Here is a 19989-nt window from a genome sequence, read left to right on the forward strand (position 1 = left end):
GTATGTATGTTGCTTGGTGAGAAAGTGTGGAAGTTACTGTCCACTTTGGGGTAAAAGTCCACAATAATGGTGTGCATAAGTCACCTCTGGGTGGAGGTATCTACACCACTCCAAGCATTAGTGTAGTAACAAATTCAGAAGTGCAGGGTCCCTTCATGATAGTCACAGCCATGCCCCCCCCCTTTTTGCTGCTAGGTTGAGAACGAGCTCCTTGTAATACCTTCCTCCACAACAACAGACGTCCATAGGATCCAAAAAGCATGAAAGGGGAGGATGTTAGCTACTAAGAAAAATCTTCTCCATGGCTGAGTCATCTCCTTTCACTCCGATTGTGTCCACTCAGCAGGAAACGACAGGGAAGCATGTTGAAGACTCTTCTCAGTAACTAATGCACTCAGACTGATTGGGTCATAGAATGCTGGAGACACACAGACCCTGCCGGGACCCTACTCCCAAAGACGTAAGGGGTCTAAGAGCCCCCAAGACCCCAGACAACTACACCTTGTCCCCAGGTGAGAGATGGGGTGGGATCATAGGATGCTGAAGATCAAGTCTCAGAACAAACCACTGACTACAGGTCCAGTGTCTGAAATATGGCAATTATTTGTATGCTACAGTTATTTTTTTTCTTCATTATTTTCTCTTCTGCTTGGTTTCAGTGATTTAGCTTATTTGTATTGTTTTATACAAAGCTGTTCAGTTTAAGCTGTTCAGTCAGGCCTCCTTATTTGTATTGTTTTACACAATGTTGTATGGATGGATTTTTTTTCAGGTACTTATTGATATTATTATTTCTAATTGTTTCTAATGTGTTTTGAATTGTTTTACTTGTTCATCTGATATGCTGTGTTAGCCACTTTGGGCACAATTTTGTGGGAAAGTAGCATAGAAATAACTGATGATGATGTTAGAAAAAAACGCAAAAAAGTAATTTCTGTTGCTGTGCCCACTCTTGCCTGTGTGGCCACACCCACCATCAACATACAGCCCCTGGAAGGTCATTTATGAGGGAATGTGGCCCTTGGGCTAACAAAAGGTCCTCCATTCCTGCACTAGGGTTTGAGGCCTGGCATCTGTTTTCAGTGCCAGAGTTTCCAGTGCCATGTTTCCAATGCTGTGGGACATGTGAAGCAGTCACTGAGCAGAGGCAGAGTTCCTTTCCCTCTCAATTAAGCAACTATAACCAGCACTTACAGATATAAGATGAGGGAAAAGTGGGTCCATGTTAAAGGATAAGGCTTTTAGGAGGTCTGAAATTTGGGTACCTCACTCAAGGCAGGTTCCAGAGAGTGGCATGGTTGGGCATTTGTCAGGGCCCCAAGCCCAGGACAGGGCCCACCACCTTAACAGCATTGCCATTCTCACATTACACAGAGCACTCTGAGTTACCATTTATGCTGCAGACCTGATTTACACAGATCTCACCTCACAAGATGCACTGATTTCAGTGGAAGCATTTGAACTATATCAGCTTCATGTTGACAAAAAGGTCTATGTGATCAGGGTTGGGCTGCAGAGGACTTGAATCAGCTTCATCCACCAAAAAGGGTATGCTCATGAATTAGGGGATTTTCATGCAAAAGCTATGCTAGAACTGACTGAAGCATGGATCAATTTGACATGACTGTAGCAGGTGTAGCTGAAAGCACACTGGGGCTTTGTACTACAGTGCAGAATATCCCTGTTACCATAAATGCAGATTTGTTTAGCACTGCTTACAATAAATTCCATGCCATCTGGTCCTTTATATAATGCTTTTAATCTAATGCACATTTTAGACTTGTGTTCATGCGTCAGGTTATGCCAAGGTAGCTCTTGGAAATGTGTGGGCAGGAGTTGTTATTTGTTGCTTCTTTGATAGCCTTTGATTATTTTATTTTTTATCTCTTCAAATGAATGAGCTCTTGCCTCTTGCAATTTGAACAATATTGGAACAGGATAACTATGCAAAAAAAAAAAAACAAGAGGGAAAATTGCTCACAATTGGCAATGGAAAAAGCAGCCAAGACAGAAACGGCACTCCCAAAATTCAGTACATGAAATATGTGGGGTTTCTGTAGTGGTAAGAATGTCATAGGGTGCCTTATAGGATTGTTGCAAGGCACAGATGGAAACCAGAGGCCCTTCAGATGTTCTTGGACTCCCAGCTCCCATCAGCTCCAGCCATCATGGACAATAGTCAGGGATGATGGGAGATGGAGTCTAACAACATCTGGAAGTGCCACCAGTAGAGCTTATTTTCCATGACAGAGTCCATTTGGGTATGATTAGAATGGCTTTCAATAATGAATATCTTACCCACCCTAATTTATTTGTCCTAATCTATTGGAAAGAGCTCCCTCCAAGTCAGCTTGAGCCCCTGAATCTCTCATTTAAAAAAGAAAGTATCATCTCTAATCCCCAATTTGGGCTTGCAGTCACAGAGGGCTCTGATGATAACCCATCCAAATTATTGTAATAATTGTTCCTAGGGCCTAGTCTACACATATTTGTAGATGAATAAGGTGATACTTTAGATGGCATGTTGGACTTCTTCTTCTTCTAGAAACACTCATGTACATTAAAAACTCCCTAAAGATTGGAAACTATCAAAGCAGGCAAAGGGTTAGTATAGAAATTATATATCCCTGCTATGGTAGCTTTCTGTTTTCAGGGGTCCTCACCTGCTATCTGAAGATGTATATGTGGGATGATTCAAAGGATCTCCCATCATTACCACCTCCTACAGTCTAAAGTGGTATAATATATTCTACCAACTCAAGATTCTACCACTTCACTCTTCTGCCAGCTTAACAATGCAATCCCATGCATGTTTACCCAGAGCTAAACCATATTTAATGGGGCTTCCTACTAGAGAGCCAGTGTGGCGTAGTGGTTTGAGTGTTGGACTACGACCTGGGAGACCAGGGTTCGAATCCTCACACACTGGGTGACCTTGGGCCAGTCACTGCCTCTCAGCCTCAGAGGAAGGCAATGGCAAACCACCTCTGAATACCGCTTACCATGAAAACCCTATTCATAGGATTGCCATAAGTCGGGATCGACTTGAAGGCAGTCCATTTCCATATTCACTTCCTACTAGGCATGGGTAGAAATTCAATTTAGTTAACATTTAAACCAAAACTCTCAAATTTGCATTTTCCAAAACAGAATAAGAACCAAAACACAGCCATCCTTTGAAATTTGCATGTCACAATTTTCCAGTGCAGTTCTCCAATTACAAAAATGCATATATTAGAGGAAAGTTTTATTAGAATGAATATATTAGTGAAGTTAACATACAAAAATGCATTATATTAGAAAAAATTGCATGCAAAAATGTGTACATTAGTAAAAACAGTATACAAAAATGTGTTAGGAGAAATTCACGTTAAAATGCTGAAGAATTTTCTCGAGGATTTTTTTAAAAAATTGCAAGTTGCTGCAGAAATGTGGAGAACTGAAGACTGGAAAAAATGAGAAAAGGAGAGAACCAAAACTGACAGATCTTTCCATCCCTACTCCCTAGTAAGTATGATTAGGATTGCCAATAATCAATAAATATGTATTGCTTGTAGCCATAGGCCACTGTAAGTACAATAAAATACATATGAATAAAGCATAGGTAAATACAATCTTCAGTTAAAATCAAATCAAAATAAAAATCAACCTTAAAACGTCTTGGGGATGCTCTTATTTTAGCTTGCTAAAATTAGCAAGTCACCGGTGCAAACCACATACGTTTGGTTCAAAATTCTTGCTCGGATTTTCTACTCTGCCATTGCAAACAACAGCTTGATTGGATATTATATACTCATATTTATCAGATGAACCACTATGTCCTCAATTGGCTACCTGCTACATTGCAACATAAAATGAGGTAACAATGTCTTTCTAGGACAGGCATACAAACGGCAATGCAATGAATAATGAACTAAATCCTCCATGCAACCATATCCACAAATACACAATCCATTTCTTACTAGGATATGATGAGACCTGCCAACCTAAAAAATGGATGGCATCTGTTGAAATCTTAATTCTCTGAAAGTTTTTCTCAGCTGTGGGTAGGTAATGTTAGATAAGTACCTTGAAATTTGATTATCCGTTTTAGTAACAGCATCATTCCAGTGAGAGGAGCAATTGTTATAAAATCACTTCCCTATCATGGGATATATGCATTTTTTTAATTTGCTCATTAAAGCTAGGTTGAAAGGCAAGCATGGCTGTTTGCTCAACTGAATACAGATTCATTCTGTCTAGAAAAATCTTCACTCAGCCTCAGTTGTCCATACTAACACTTTTTGGAAGTCTTGAATCAGACATTTCATTCAGGACTCTGCACCAATACTGAATCATGCTTCTATTAACTTTTGATTTGATAGAGGGCAAACCTGTCTCTAATCTCAGTAGAGCTGCTGGCATATCTGGGGTTAAACCAAATAATTCTCTTTAGAACCCACCCTGAAGTATTTCTATTGGAATGACATTTCCCTCACCCTAAGTCTCAGACCCACAGAATATTTGTGCAACTGCTTTGCCCATAAATATTTTTAAAACAGGCTCCACCAACTGACTGCCTTTAGAAAAAAAGAACTTTAAGATCTGGTGTAAGGTTCTAGATACCATCATTTTGCCTGCTTCAAAGTCTGTTTTTCATTTTAAATTTAACATTAAAATGGGTTCCCAGATATTTAAAAGAACTACACTGCTGGAAGGAAGAGTGGGATATAAATCAAATAATAAATAAAAATAAAAATAAATATTGATCCAATTACCACTTATGCTTTCTATGACATTTTCTATAATAGTTTTGGAATAGTTAACACTAAGCAGAGCTTGGAAGATTACTTTTAAAAAGTAATAAATTACAATTACAGTTACATGGCCCAGAAAAGTAGTAATTACCGTTGCAATTACAATAGCTCTGAAAGTAACTGATTACTTTACTTTTCCTCCAAAGTAATCACTACAATTACATTTCAGTTACTTTAAAAAAAACCGCCTATGAGGTGCTGGCCTTGGCTGCTGCAAATCTAAGTAGCCTAAAACAACATTAAAAATAAACAAACACATACAGAGGTAGTAGAATAATTCTTTTTATCCATAAGATAGCAGTGGTGGTCTCTCCACTGGTAAGTGAGGTGGGGAGGGAGGCTGAGGCCACTACTCAGATCGTTGCACATCAAACCAAGTGCAACCCCCCACTCAGCCAGCCAGCATAATCTCTCTCACTTAACCACCTCCCGGACCCTGCCCTGCCACCAACTAAGGGACACTCACTCAAGCAAACATTTTCCCCTGAGATGCAAAAAAGTTAAAATACTGCAAATGCAACACAGTAGCCAGAGAGGGTGGTGGAGGCCACTTTGTGTACCAAGTGCAAACACAGTATTCATTCTCTCTCGCATGCACGCACGCATGCACACACGTTGTCATCTTTCACCTCCACAGTTCTTTCTCTCCATTCTGCTGCTGCCTCCTTCCCCTCCTTTATCCATGTTCTTGACCTCTGGATCCTTTCCCCCTCCTCTCCATTCTTCACCACCACTATTCATTTTTTAAAATAATTGTTTTCTCCACTCCACCCTGTCTCACTCTCCGCCTCCTCCCTCGTCGCCTCCTGCCCATCCACAGAGCATGAGGAAAGAGCGACACTGCACAGAAGTCCAGTTTGAGGCACATGATTTTCATCCACAAATCAGAGGAGCAGAAGATTTCCCCTGCCACCCCCCAAGTAATGCCCAAAAGTAATTCTGGAAACGTTACAGTTACTCCACAAAAGTAGTAAAATTACTCCTAGTTCTATTACAATCAAAATGTAAAGGAATTACCCACTCGTTACTCAAAAAAGTAATGAATTACAAGTAATTTGTTACTTGTAACTAGTTACTTCCAAGCTCTGACACTAAAATATTATTTCTTGCAGAAAGATCTAAGCATGGCTAACATTGTCACAGTCCTTTCTGATTAACAGACAACAGAACTACATAGTGGGCATACATCAGTATTGGAACCTTGCTTGTTTAAATAGCAGGGAGATAGAAGGCAGGGGATGCCATTTCTTGGGCTACACTATTAACAAAGAATTTTAATTGAAAGGGGGCAGAACACAGCCTTGTTGGACTTCTTGGCAAACATTAATGCCTTCTGTAATATGTCCATTTAAACCCACTCTTATCTGGGTAACAATAATTTAATGGAGTTTTTGAGTTAATCAGATAGGACTTATTTACTGAGTCAAAAGCTGAGCTCAGGTCTATAAAAGCTGCAAACAAGTTGTTGGAGGATCCTTACTCAGTTTTTAAAAAATGAAATGGCAAAGGATCAAACATTGATCAATAGTGCTTTAACCTTTATAGAATCCTGCTTGCCCTTGCTAGAGATGGAAGAATATGTTGATTTTGGTTCTCTCATTTTCTAATTTTTCCTGTTTTAAATTCAGTTGTCTGCATAACACAGTGGGGAGGAGAGCCTGGCTGGGAGTCCAGAGTCTGTGAGTTCAAATCCCCGTTCGTGTCTCCTGGGTGTCAAGGGCCAGCTAAATATCAGCCCCACAGTGAGTGGCTCAGGGGTTACGTGCCCTGCCACCTGTGAAGCCGTGGGCAAGCTGCATAGTCCTAAAGAGCCCAATTGCCCCCCAGCTGGCAGTTGCAGGCAAGGAAGGGGCTGGCTTGTGCAGCTGTGGCAAGCTGAGCAGGCCCTAGCCAGCTGGGGAGGACCAGCCCCAGAGGGAGGCAATGGTAAACCCCCTCTGAATACCGCTTACCATGAAAACCCTATTCATAGGGTTGCCATAAGTTGGGATCGACTTGAAGGCAGTCCATTTTCCATTTTCCATTACATCTCTGCAGCAATTTGCTTTTCAAAAAAGATTTTCCATTCTCAGCATTTTAGTGTCAATTTCTCCTAATAAACACTTTTTATGTAGTTTTGACTAATATAAACATTTTTGCAAGCAATTCCTCCTAACAGAATACATTTTTGTATGTTATATTCACATACAAAATTGACTCTGAATTCTAGCAAGATGGAGGCACTGTGAGTTGGTGGTTCCTGAGTTCAGATAATTGGTCAATTGCCTTCTTCGGATGGGGTTGTTCTCCCTCTGAAGAACAGGTTTGTAGTCTGGGGGGTGCTCCTGGATCCATCTTTGTCACTAGAGGCCCAGATTACCTCAGTGGCTAGGAGTGCCTTTTACCAGATTCAGCTGGTAAATCAGCTGTGGCTGTTTCTGGACCAGGATAGCCTGACCTCTGTTATCCATGCACTGGTAATCTCCAGGATGGATTACTGTAATGCGCTCTGTGGGGCTGCCCTTGAGGTTGGTCTGGAAGCTGCAGCTGGTGCAAAATGTGGCTGTGCAACTCAGGGCCAGCTCCAGGCATGTGGTGGCCCTTGGGCATCAGCTTGCCCTGGCCCCCTGGTGGGTGGGTGCGCACGCGCGTGTATGCACACACCCACCCCCCTGGCTCCCTCGCCCCCCCACCTGTCTAGTCTTTACCATTGCCCTTAATGAAGATGGCAGTCGCGGTTTCCCTAAGGGGAATGAAGCCTCCGCCGCCATCTTTGTTGATGGCACACACGCATGCTACGTGTGCACATCTCTGCCATCAACTAAGATGGCAGCAGTGGCTTCAGTACCTTAGGGAAGCTGCAGCCGCCATCTTCATTAACGGCAATGCTAAAAAGCTGGCTGACAGGTATGTGGGGGGCATGGGGGGCACAGATTGCAGAAGGGGAGCAGAGGGCCCCTCAGGGGCCCCTCAGGGGCTCCTGTAGCTCCAGGGCCCTCAGGCCAGTGCCCAACCTGGCCGCCCTTTAGAACCGGCCCTGGTGCAACTGCTCCCTGGGGCAGGGTATCACCAACATGTTACCTCACTGCTGAAATAATTGCACTGGCTGCCCACTAGCTACCAGGCCAAGTTCAAGGTTCTAGTTTTGGTGTACAAAGCCCTATACAGCTCAGGATCAGAATACCTGAAAGATCGTTTTACCCCTTATATACTCAGTCAATCACTGCATTCTTCAGGTGATGGCCTCCTGCAGGTAACATCTTATCAGGAGGTTCCTTCTGCACAACATAGGAAGTGGACATTTAGTGCTGTGGCACCTATCTTTTGGAATTCCTTCACCTTAAATATCAGACAGGCACCATCTCTGTTATCTTTTCAGCACCTACTGAAGACCTTCCTCTTTCAACAAGCCTTTTAAGTTGAGACCTTACCCCAGTGTGCGTCTGTATTAGAATTGCTTTTTAAGATGTGTTTAAAGCTTTTTTAAAAATATGTTTTTAAAGATGTTTTGTTTTAATATATTTTCAAATCTGTTTTTAAGATGTTTTTGAGTGTTTTTAGTGTTTTTGTTTGCCGCCCTGGGCTCCTACTGGGAGGAAGGGTGGGAGATAGATACAGATATATACAGACATAAACATACACATACACAAATAAATAAATAAATAAAATATTCATTTTAAATACACTTTCCCCTAATATATGTATGTTTCTAAACACTGGTTGGAGAACTGAATCAGAAAATTTGGATAAGTGTGAATTTTGAAGGATGGCTGTGTTTCAGAAACTGTCAATTTGATAGATTTGGCTTTAAATGAATAAAATTTCTCCCCCATCCTTAATTCTCACTTATGATATTGCTGATGTCCTCTCAGGAAATCATCCTACACAAAAGATACCTGGAGTGCAATTTAGATGCTGCATTCAACAGACTTATTGGTCTATAACTCTTGGGATCCCAATTGTTACTTTTTTTTTTAATATTGGGATAACCACACTGGATGCCCAGCCTGGAGGTTAAATGCATGTAAATAGCTTATTTTATTTATAACTTCTACCACTAAGCTAGAGTCCCCCTCCCCCCAATTGGCCTTGGCATGCTCGACCATGACCATGGCTCATCAATTATTACTCATGAACCAATTATACTCTGGACTAGGAAAACGTAGTCACACTCTCAATAGTCTTGGGAACCAGGGCCAGGGGAGTCTTGCTTTTAGAAGAGGGAGCTCTACTCACTCCATCCTGGATGACGGGAAGTGCAAACAGGTTTCCTTTCTGTCGGCAGATGTAGAACAGAGCTTAGAACCATCTTTGGTAGAAAAATGCTGTGCTGGAAGGCATCAGGGTGGAGCTTGCCTTGTTAATCCTCTCGCAACCACCTGTGTATCTTTAGGATGTCCCACCTCATGTCTTAAGAACTGTGAGTCTTAAATATCAATACTGCAAGTCTTACATGTCAGTATGGGAAAAGAAACCAGAACTGACCATGTCAAGCCATGGCTTATAAAAGTCTGATTATTCTGTTTTGTTTCAAAGCCAGATGAGTTCCATCACTCCAAAAGGAGAGGGAGAGGGAGAGGGAGAGGAGAGAGAGAGAGAGAGAGAGAGAGAGAGAGAGAGAGATCTCACCTTGCCTTGTTGGATGTAAACATGTCAGAAAAATGTAAACATAAGTGTTCCAGATGTTATTCAAAGGTTGTACTGGAGTCTGCCATTCTAAACACAGGGTGGTGCTTAGAATGTAGCTCAAATAAAATGCCTGAAAAAAGTAAGTGCTTGAAACTATGCTCTCCTACACAGAGTCCACTACCAACAAGCATAATATTATTTTTGCACAGACGCATATTCCCTTACTTGAGCACTAGAGTAAGTATAGTCGGTATCACTGCTGTGCCAATATTGTGCAGTGGTGGTGATGGTAGCAACACCTACACTGTGTAAAAATACACATTTTCTGCCACTGCCTCTGCATTGTACAATGCCCTTCCTTGTGCCAAGTGTGAAGCATCATCTCTCTGTTGCTCCAGGCATCTTGTAAAGACATATCTTTTTTGCCCAAGTTTTTCCTGACCCATAAGATTGGTCCCTGTTATTACTGAATTCCTGTTTTTATATTTTTTTAAATACTGTTTTTCTGTTCTTTATGTTGTGTCTCTGTTTTTATAATACTGTTTTATTCTTTTTCTGGTGTATTTTTGTATACCTCTTAGAGATTTTTTTTTAAAATACCAGGTAATTTAGAAATTCTTTTAAATAAAATAAGAGCAAAAGGTAGGGACCATAGCACAATGGCAAACAGGGCTGGCTCAGAACATTTTGCTGCCTGAGGTGAAAGACAAGGTGGTGCTTCCCTCATTCATTGGATAGGAAGCCAACACACAATTCTGTCCTCTAACAACTTGGTACCACACTTTGCGGGCCAGCCCCATCCCATGGCCTGAGGCAGCTGCCTCATCCTGTGTAATGATAGTGCTGACCCTGGCAGCAAACAATGGATAAAACACAGGTCTGGGAAGCAAAGACCTCTGAGTACTTGGAAGGCTGCTGTCAGGTAGAATAGACAGCATGGGTCTTCTAGATGGACCAAATATCTGATTAAGCATGAGGCATTTCCTGATATCCCACTACATCTATCATGTATGGGGGGGTTTCCCCAGGGGACAGGTTGCTCATGGTCCTTGCTGTAAAAGCCTGAGGTTCAAGGGAGTGTCCCCAGTACACCAAATGCTGATAGAGTTGTACAAGCAAAGAAGAAGAAAAATCTACAATGAGACGACTAGTGAGGTTATAAGAAGTGAGGCTGAGCTGATGTTCTATAGTGGGTAGGAGTGCAAGAAGCATGTCAGGAAGTCCTGGTTAAAATCTTGTCTCAGCTATGAATTCCCTTAGGCAACCCACTATCTCCTCCTCTTCTTCTTCTTCTTCTTCTTATTGTTGTTATTGTTATTGTTATTGTTTATACCCCACCCTTTTTCCAAACTGGAACTCAAGGCGGCTTCCAGATAAAAATAAGTACATATGATTAAAAACCTATAAAAATATGAAACATATAAACATATAAAATCAGCATTAAAACAGTCTTAGTCTCACTCCCTGCATCTGCCATAGAGGGAGGATGGTGATGGTGATACAACAACCCTGTAAAATGGGTTTGTAAGGATTGTTGAGATAATGTAAGTGATGCGCTTTGAACTCTGTATTGTTAGAATTACAGGAAGCATGCCACAACATGCAAGGATATATATACAACACAAGAGAGAATGAGAGGAACTGCTCATTCAGCGCAGCTATCCCCACAAATCCATGCTCAGTCTGTGCCAATTTCCCATAGTTTTTCAGATAATTTCCCATATTTCTGCATGGCAAGAAACTTAATTGTGTTTCAAACTAAGCAAAATTAATGGAATGGAAAGAATCTGAACTGACACTTAACTATCCTGGGGTATATTTGTGCGTGAATATAAAAGTCTGATTACAGGTCCAACAGTACTCTTGTTTCCAAAGTAATAGTTGGATAAACGGTTGTAATTTGAATAATTTTACCAAACCTTCCTTGGATATTAGAAATTGAATATTTTTTATTTTTCAGAAAAATCTGTTTATTTGCAAAGCATACTTATTTTTAAAATTTCCTTTAGTTTTTTTAAAGGTTTTGTTCATCTCCATGTGATCTCTAGCCCCAATCAGGCAACACTGCATCAAGAAAACAAGTGAGCAAGAAAGAGAACAGATGTACATCAAAACAGCTATTTATCTGCCAGAGAAATGAGTGTGTTAGTTATAATCAATGATGATTATACAAAACATAAGCAAATATTTGCTTTTGGCTGGCAGCTGTCTCAATATGCTTTATGAAGATAAAGCAAGCAGCTATCATAAAACATATGTTTATAGACTTAAGAAATCCAGAGATTGATCTGTGGAATTAATCCCTCTGCAAATGCACAATTATTAGCCTTCTAGTCCTTACAGCACAGAAACTATCCCGGGACCAGAATGAGCTATGTAATCTGCACACTTTAGTGTTTAGTTGACCACAGCCGAGTCTTTAGCAAAATAAACTTTTTCCAAGGAAAATTTCACGCATTTCCAAACGGAAGCTGCGCATGTGGATGTGCTCTCTCCAAAAAGGACTAAACTTTCATCTCTCTTCTAAAACATACTTTTCTATCTTACTCCTTTGCTGATCAGCCTGAACATTGTCTCTACGATGACAATACAGGGCAACACTTCCATTCTCAGTTTTTAAGAAGTTTCAGATCCCAAATTTAGACTCTCATTGTGCTCTTCCCAGGGAGTGAAATTCAGAATTTGTTTAGCTTTACCTCCCAATCCTATACATGTTTACTCAAAAGAAAGTCCCTTAGCGTTCAGTAGAGCTTACTCCCACAGAAGCGTATATAGGATAGCAGCACCTACCTGACTCTTCACACATTTCTTCCCACTTTCAGCAGATACACTCTTGTGCCCATTTATTTGCTCCAAAGCCTAATGTAAGACTCTTTGGTTACTTACTGTTAGCACTGAAGAGGAAAGGATTAGTATTAGGATGGTCCACATGGTCAGCTGTTGCCTGTCTCTTTCAACTCCCAGATGCAGAATCAGAAGTCATTTCAATGGGTGATCCTCAGCAGGTTCTCTGTCCCTTTCGTTCATTTCCTGAATTCCTTTGCTTGCCTCATCTTGTGGATGTGCTGTTACTTCTGTTACAAAGTACCAGAAGGGCTCTCAGAGTCTCTTTGCAACAGAATGCTGGACACACACCTAATGCTACAGGCACCCCTATGATTCATCATGCCCCAGATATCTTCACACACATCCCTTCCATTACTCATTGTTATCGCTGCATGTTGGAAGGTTAGGAAAGATCAGTCTTTTGTGTTCCCATGGATAAGGGAACAAGACAAGTGCTGAAAACAGTGTCATGAAAGCAGAGATAAATCTGTCATGGGGGAGAGAAGCTAATGTCCTGGATGCTGGAAGAAAGGAGGTGGGCACGGACAAATTCCCAGCTGGAAAACAAGAGCTTTGCACAGTGGGATTCAAGCTGACTGAAAATGCACCTCTGCTAATGTCTGTCCTGAACGTGCATTCCTAGGGAGCGCAGGTGAGCTGAGTGCAAGGGAAAACCAATGGAAAGAGTCTAACTTCAATAGAAATGTAAGCTGTGTTCCTGCAGAGCTGTAGAAAGGAGCAAGCTTCAGTGGGTGGGTATATGAACAATATGATCCATTGTTCACACCAACATGGGTAGGGAAGGGATACAAGTACTCCCTGGAAGCTATGTATGTCGACAATTATATTGATCTATCTATACATAACAACATAAAACAACAGCTGCCACACATGTAGCCCAAGCCTATCTGTTAAATGTATTAAATACATTTCAAAGTGCTTGGCAAAATCAACCATGTAACAAGTATGCATTTAATATCTCCAACTCTTGCATACATACATTTATTCTTGAATGTGAAATTGATGGTAGTCCTCAGCACCCTCTCTTACTATGTCTTACTACTGGCTTTCACTAATTGTATTTTGTATATGCCATGTCCTTTTTTTATTGCAAGCGGGATTGCTGCCTAAGTAGCCTATTTTTAAAAAGCTAGCTACTCTCCAGAATATTACATTCTAGAATGTTTTACCTGCCTGATATTTGATCTGCCATAAAAAGTTAATTACTGTGTACCAATACAACAAATGCCAAAAAGAGACACTAATGTAGAATTAAATTGAAAGCATTCCTTCCCTTAAAATGCAACAAGATTATATTAAGGGCACTTCCAGACATTATTTTTATTGCACATTCATGCTGATTTGTGTTCATCATCGGGGTGGTTATATGCAATCCCACTTTCAATACTGTTTGTGCCTGTGAACCACACTGGGCAACCACACTGCTTCATTTCCAATCAGTGCATATCCTGTAAGATTCTGCTTAAATCCCATAAATTTTTATACCACAAACATTCTGGTTTACTTTTGTTCTGCTTTTGTTTCACTATAGCCCCGCTGGACAGCCATAATGTGGTACCCTGGGGAAGCATCGCGAACAACTAATAAAGCAGAATAAATCCAACATTAATGTACTGTTATTATGTCAACAACATATTGCAGAATGCAACCACAATAACACACTAGTCTGGAAGGGCCCTAAGGAGACTTTTGACCAATTATCATCACCACCATCACCTGATTTACCCTGATTATTTGTTCACTCAGATATTCTGGAGAATGTCTCTAATAACAAGTTATTGCATTCCGATGTCAGGGCCAGCCCAATACATTTTACTGCTTCAGGCAAAGGACAAGATAGCAATTCCCCCACCCCCATTTCACATTGAAAAGGTAACCAGATTGGCAGTTGATCTTACTTTAACACTGGTAACAGGACAACATCCTCTACTGCACCTCAGGACAGCAGACTAACTTAGGAGGCATAGAGCAAGTTGTTTGGTGCACTCACCACTCTGTCCACTCTGCCTGCCTTAGCATATGAGGCAGCTGCCTCACTCTGCCCAATGATAGGGCCAGCCCTGTAAAATTCCTGTTGTCTTCTCATCATTTCAAAGTCCTGATTTATGGCAATTTTTCTTTCTTGCCACAACACAACTGCAGCACTGACATTCCATACCTGTACTGGCATAGGTCTTTTGATCCATCTGGGGGAGATGATTGGTAATGTGGCTGGTGAAGCCCCACCTTTCTGAACTGCTTTTCCTACATTTCTTAGTTGCTGCACCAGTGAAGCCCTTTTGGAAATTCGAGAGATCAGCTATTTGGGAGAAAGAACAGGATATTAGATTCAGCCCCCACCTCCTATCACCCTGACAATCATGGTAAGCGGTATTCAGAGGGGATTTGACAGGGATTTGAACTCACAGACTCTGGACTCCCAGCCAGGCTCTCCTCCCCACTGTGCTATACCAGCTTTACTTCCCTAGTTATCATGTGCCTCTTTAACTTGGAAGTTTGTACATTTATGATGCTTGGTGGTAACACAGCATGTTCAGGGGCTACTAGTTTGTCCCTAGAAAGGCCCTTTTTCAGTCCTTCATACAAAGTGCTATATTAGTAATACTAATAGCAATAAATCTCCACCAGTGCTGCGTGTTTATTCGTCACTAGACATCAAAGGTGATTCCTCTTATTAGACATTTTTATGAGGATTTCTGATGGACTGAGGCATACTGGAGAATTGTGTTTACAATACGGGTCTACAATATCTGAAGGTTTTTCTGCATGTAAGCCCTATGATGTGGAAGTATCCTTTAATGTCATTTTTGTACATTATATGCACTTTTTAACATATAGGTGAATTGTAGCTGAATTATTGTGAATGCTTTTTGCTGAGAAATGGAATTTTAACTTTTAAAAAATACTATTTGCTTAAAAGGGCAGCCTTTAATCTACTGTTCTGTCCTTGGCTTGCCCTGGTACTCTGATATAACAGTGCCACATAGCAATAAGGAGTTTTAAGATTAACTCTAGAATGCCTCCTAATATTTCAGCACAGCTGAGTAAGTTGTAAGTGCAGGGAAAGAGCCATTGCAACATCTGCCTTGCATGCAGAAGGTCCCTCAGGTTCAGTCCCCAATGGCATCTCCAGGTAGGAGACATGCCATCAGACAGGGACTGAACCTGAGAGACTTTCTGGGAGAGATTCCTGCCTGAAACTCTGGTGAGCTGCTGCTAGTCAGTATAAACAGTACTGAGCTAGATGGACCAATGATCTGACTCAGTATAAGGCAGCTTTGTATGTAAGTAGAAAATCCTGGTGGAGAATTGAAATGTTTATTTCAAGTGGTTTTTCCTCCCCAAAGATCTTTGCAAATGACAGGGAAGGGTGGCTTCAAACCCCCTCTCCACATATTTTGTTTGGTCTGTGAAAACATTAAAGTAGAGAAGCCAACAGAAACAGCAAAAAGTGAGAATCTCAGTATGCTTTGTGGAAGATCCCAGGCTCTGATTCATATAATCTGCCTATCATTAACAAGGTAAACCAGAATAAATTCTTAGGAGATAAGGCCTACAAAATAGGTAAATTTACTCCAACAAATTAAAATACATCAAAAGTTTGTATTTTTATTTTATAAGAGGGGGTTACAATATTGGTGAAGATTTGTTTTCTTTGAAACAAGTGGGGCCACAAGGGAGGAGGAATGTGGTTTGAGGAGGAAAGGGAGGGGAGAAGGCCCCCCTGAGACCTTGTGCCTGAGGGCCCCCAGAAACCTGGAGCTGGCCCTGCACACTATATAAATTATATAAAAGCTGGATTACTGCAACACACTATGTGTGCCTCCCCTTGGGCTTAGTTTGGAAGCTCCAGCTGGTGCAACATACAGCAGCCAGACTGCTGATGGGGGTACATGGCTGACAACATGCAACACCATTGTTAAAACATCTGTACTGGCTGCGCATTACAACTGAGCCAGGCTCAAGATCTTTGTATTAATTTTCAAAGCTCTGAACATCTTAGGTCCAGGTTAACTTAGGTACTGCCTGAACCCTTATATCCCAACTCAACCACTGAGATCATCTGCAGGAGGATTGCAGGTAATCCCCCAAATTGGTGAAGCTCATTTGAAAGCAACAAGAAATCAAGCCTTTTGTGTCATTAGCCCAGTTTTGTGGAATGCTTTGCCAATAGAGATTCAGCAGGCACCTTTTCTTTGCACTTTTAAATGAGTGCTGAAAACTTTTCTATACTTTTCAGACTTATGCGGGCAATTGAGAAGATATCTTTCTACAATAGATAACTAATAATTTCTGGTTTTAAAATGTTGCATGGTTTTATTGTACATATGCAATGATTGTTTTATATATATGTATGTATATATATACACACACACATAATATGATTGTTATAAACCACTTATGCATAGCGGCAGACAAATATTTTTATAAATAAATAAATAAATAAAGTGCTGCATGTGAATTCACAGTAATAGACTCAGACTGCAGACACACTAGTTGCTTCAAAAGCAGCCAGACCATTTTCTCTGTGTTTTTGAAATGACTCTGCCCACAGCTGGACATATCTCCCTTCCCACTGCTGATTAGGACAACCCATAGCAAAGTGCTGGGCCTCTGTCTGCCTGAGCCTACAGCAAAGTGTTTTTATTAAGAAACACCTGGAGTGGCGCCTCATTGATGGTCAATCAGATTCAAACATTGTGTGAAGCTGACTTCAAGGTAAAAAGCACTGCAGCTGCAATTCCCAAGTTCTTGGAGTAAAAGGGGGCAACATTTGACTAGTGTAATATGTTCCCGCATTCGGAGGTAGAGGCACACGGCAAGTGTGTCTCTACCCTTAATTCCAGCAAATTGTGGTGGTAGACTAATGCCTTAGCAAGTACCTAAGGTCCCTCGTATGCAGAAGTGGCTATTAAGAACCAGCCACGTCCCCTTCGTTCTGCCTTTTAAAACCAGGGCGGGGAACATTTGGCAACTCTAAACCAAAGACGCATCATAACAGGCAAAAGCGTTAGTGTTCTTCTTGGCACAAGAGTAGAAACACACTCACTGTTCTGCCAGTTTCAGTGTGTCACCACCTCTCTTTCCTGAAAAGGAACACACAAAACCATGCCCCTTTTACTGTAAAACCTGGTGCGAGTAGTTTGAGTGTATCTTTTTCAAAATTCAGCTTCAAAGATTTTACAGCTGATAGGCCGATCAACTTGTTCCCCTTCCAGGTGCAGCCAATGGAAACATTTTGTTCTGTAGACTAGTGCGTTCACAGCCCCGGCCGTTCCACCTTCAGGTTGTAAGATCATTTTTATATGCCACACGTAGGAGGGCACCTTCCTCTTGCTTGTTTGTTTATTTATTATTTAATTTGTATCCCGCCCTTCCTCCCAGCAGGAGCCCAGGAAGGCAAACAAAGCGCTAAAAACACTTTAAAGCATCATAAAAACAGATCTTAAAATACATTAAAACAAAACAGCGTTGTTTCGAATGTTTGGGTGATGATGCATGTAATATGCATCACGTAGAAGGGGGGGGGGGAATCCTCTTCCACACAGCTATTAAAGGTACAGGATCCTTTTCTTCTAGTGCAGAGGTTTTGTAAATCTTCTGCCTTCAGGGAACACTTTCCACACCATCAACCAGACTGCTGATCTGGGGGTCTGCTGTGGATCACCTGCATGTTGAAAAGGATTCTGGAGCAGGACTCTCCCCATCAGCCTGCATCCACTGTGTGTGAGACTGTGTAAGCCGCAGAACACACTCAACATTCCACTTTAGCAGTGGAAGGTTGCAGAGGAAAATTGGGACCAATGAGCAAGCTGTATTTCTTGGAAGCCCCTCTACCCCTGATAAACTTCCAGTGTCCACTGGAGCACAACAGTTTATTTATTTTATTTTTATTTATTATTTGATTTATATCCCGCCCTTCCTCCCAGCAGGAGCCCAGGGCAGCAACAGTTAAAAGACATGTAATGATTAATGTCTAAAAAGAGGGTTTGGGGGCTTTAGCCTGACTGACCCTGGAAACAGTTGCTTTGCCTTCTAATCCTAAGTATTCAGGAGCTGACTGTTGAGTGGTGAGAGATAGGCACTCTGCACCTGCTCAGAAGCAGTAGTTAGCAACAATAGTAGTATTTATTACATCATAGACCAGGGTTGATTATGCTATCCAAAACTGATTCTAGAATCTAACCTTAACTCAAATTAAATCCTGCAGATAAAACCGCTGGCTGTTAGAACAACGTACTAGAATCAGTGAAGGCGACATGAAGTGACTAGATGGAGCTGAATTAATTGAGTCTTCATTCAGAACTGGAAAAGAAATCTGCAAATCCACAATGTCTATTTCAACTGATCTTCTGAAGGAAAGCTCATCACATGAGCATATGCAAGGTATAGGAGAAGAGAGGATATTTACCATGCTGTTTGGACTACTTAGGTGGCAGAGGTGGCCAATGAGATGATTTGCTGGTGGGGTGGGGGTACACAAACACTTTTGCTTAATTTGGCTGCTGATGCACCAACTTAAGAGAAAAAGTGTATAGATTTTTTAAAAAGGAAAAACAAATATATAAAAATTCCCACTTAAGTGAGATATTGCTTCATAATATTAGATATATTTTAAATTAAATATTCTTAGCAGCTTTAAAATGTATAAGCAAGCACATATTCTCTTAATCGTTGTTCCACTAGCGCTGTTATGGTTGCGTATGGAGGTTTTTTTAGCTTTTTGATGTTTTTTATGCAGCTGTGGGTAGGCACTTGTTGGAAAGGTGGCCGATAAACAATTGAAACGTAGTTAGATAATAAACAAACGTCGGACAAGCCCACTTCCACCTCATCGACACCCGCCAACATCTCTCTCAAGCACCTTTCTAAAGTCCTCTAATAACCCAGTTCTCCATGCTAACTAATGGTACAGTCCCGTGTATATCATTTAGCTCTCCAATAAACGCACTTTCTTAAACCCCCGGCATGTATTTAAAACATACCGTAGCAAACCCGTACACATATACAAACAGTACGGGGAGAAAAAAAAACCTATGCTTCATCATGATGACTGGCAGTCAGTGCTTTGCTAGCTCCCCTCCCCTCCCAAGAGCCAAGAATGGCACGGTCCAAGGCATGCTTTGTGCCTTGGAACGGCGAGTTGACGCGGCTAGCTTAGCAACCAAGGCGGAGGGAAGCTCGTGCAGCGTGCCGGGGAAGAGGGTGGCAGCGTGCAGGGGGAGGGGGTGGCAGCTTGTTTGTTCCCATGACCCATTCTCATTCAGTCCCCAGTTCCAACGGCTTGCCCCCAGGGCTGTGGGGAGTGACGCGCACACGGTAGGTTCGTCAATGAGCGGGAAAGAAAGGGCCTGTTGATTTTTCTCTGTGGCCCAGATGCAAATACAAACTGATTCCCGGGTTTCGGTTGGGGGGGGCTCATTTTAGAGCAATTCCTGCCCTACGTGATGGCGGGGAATGAGGGGGATACATGTATTTGTTTTGTATTATTATTATTATTATTGATATAGGTATAATGTGTAAAAGATGCCTCACACTATGTCAAACTATTTCCCTATCTGCCCCAGTATTGTCTACTCTAGACATATATGTATTCACTAATAGGCAAAAAACCTTGCGGTTTAAGAACGTACCTATAGCCCACAGATATTTCTATCAAACTTTAAAAAGCAAATTTGTCAAAATGCAAAGACAATTTGCGTTGGTCTTTCACAGTCCAATCCACTTGCTTTTTTAA

At 41.4% G+C, this 19989-nt stretch overlaps 2 protein-coding genes across 4 annotated transcripts in view; one reads left to right on the forward strand and one right to left on the reverse strand.

Annotated features, from left to right (window-relative positions):
- SCTR (secretin receptor) overlaps positions 1-1224 on the reverse strand; it is a 31261-nt gene extending 30037 nt beyond the window's left edge. The window contains exon 1 of the mRNA XM_061612708.1: positions 1195-1224. Within this exon, the coding sequence (XP_061468692.1) occupies positions 1195-1224 (30 nt within the window). The remainder of the gene's footprint in view (positions 1-1194) is intronic.
- A 13372-nt stretch (positions 1225-14596) lies between these two features.
- CFAP221 (cilia and flagella associated protein 221) overlaps positions 14597-19989 on the forward strand; it is a 59138-nt gene continuing 53745 nt past the window's right edge. Inside the window, exons 1-2 of one of the 3 annotated variants that reach the window (XM_061608982.1) lie at positions 14597-14614; positions 18463-18638. In XM_061608982.1, coding sequence (XP_061464966.1) covers positions 18584-18638 — 55 coding nt within the window. In that variant the 5' untranslated portion in view covers positions 14597-14614; positions 18463-18583. Of the gene's footprint in view, positions 14615-18462; positions 18639-19397; positions 19572-19989 lie in introns of those variants that run through there. The other 2 variants (XM_061608980.1, XM_061608981.1) reach the window with 2 other exon arrangements.

Source organism: Rhineura floridana, chromosome 2, assembly GCF_030035675.1.
Source record: "Rhineura floridana isolate rRhiFlo1 chromosome 2, rRhiFlo1.hap2, whole genome shotgun sequence".
Lineage (NCBI taxonomy): Eukaryota > Metazoa > Chordata > Lepidosauria > Squamata > Rhineuridae > Rhineura > Rhineura floridana.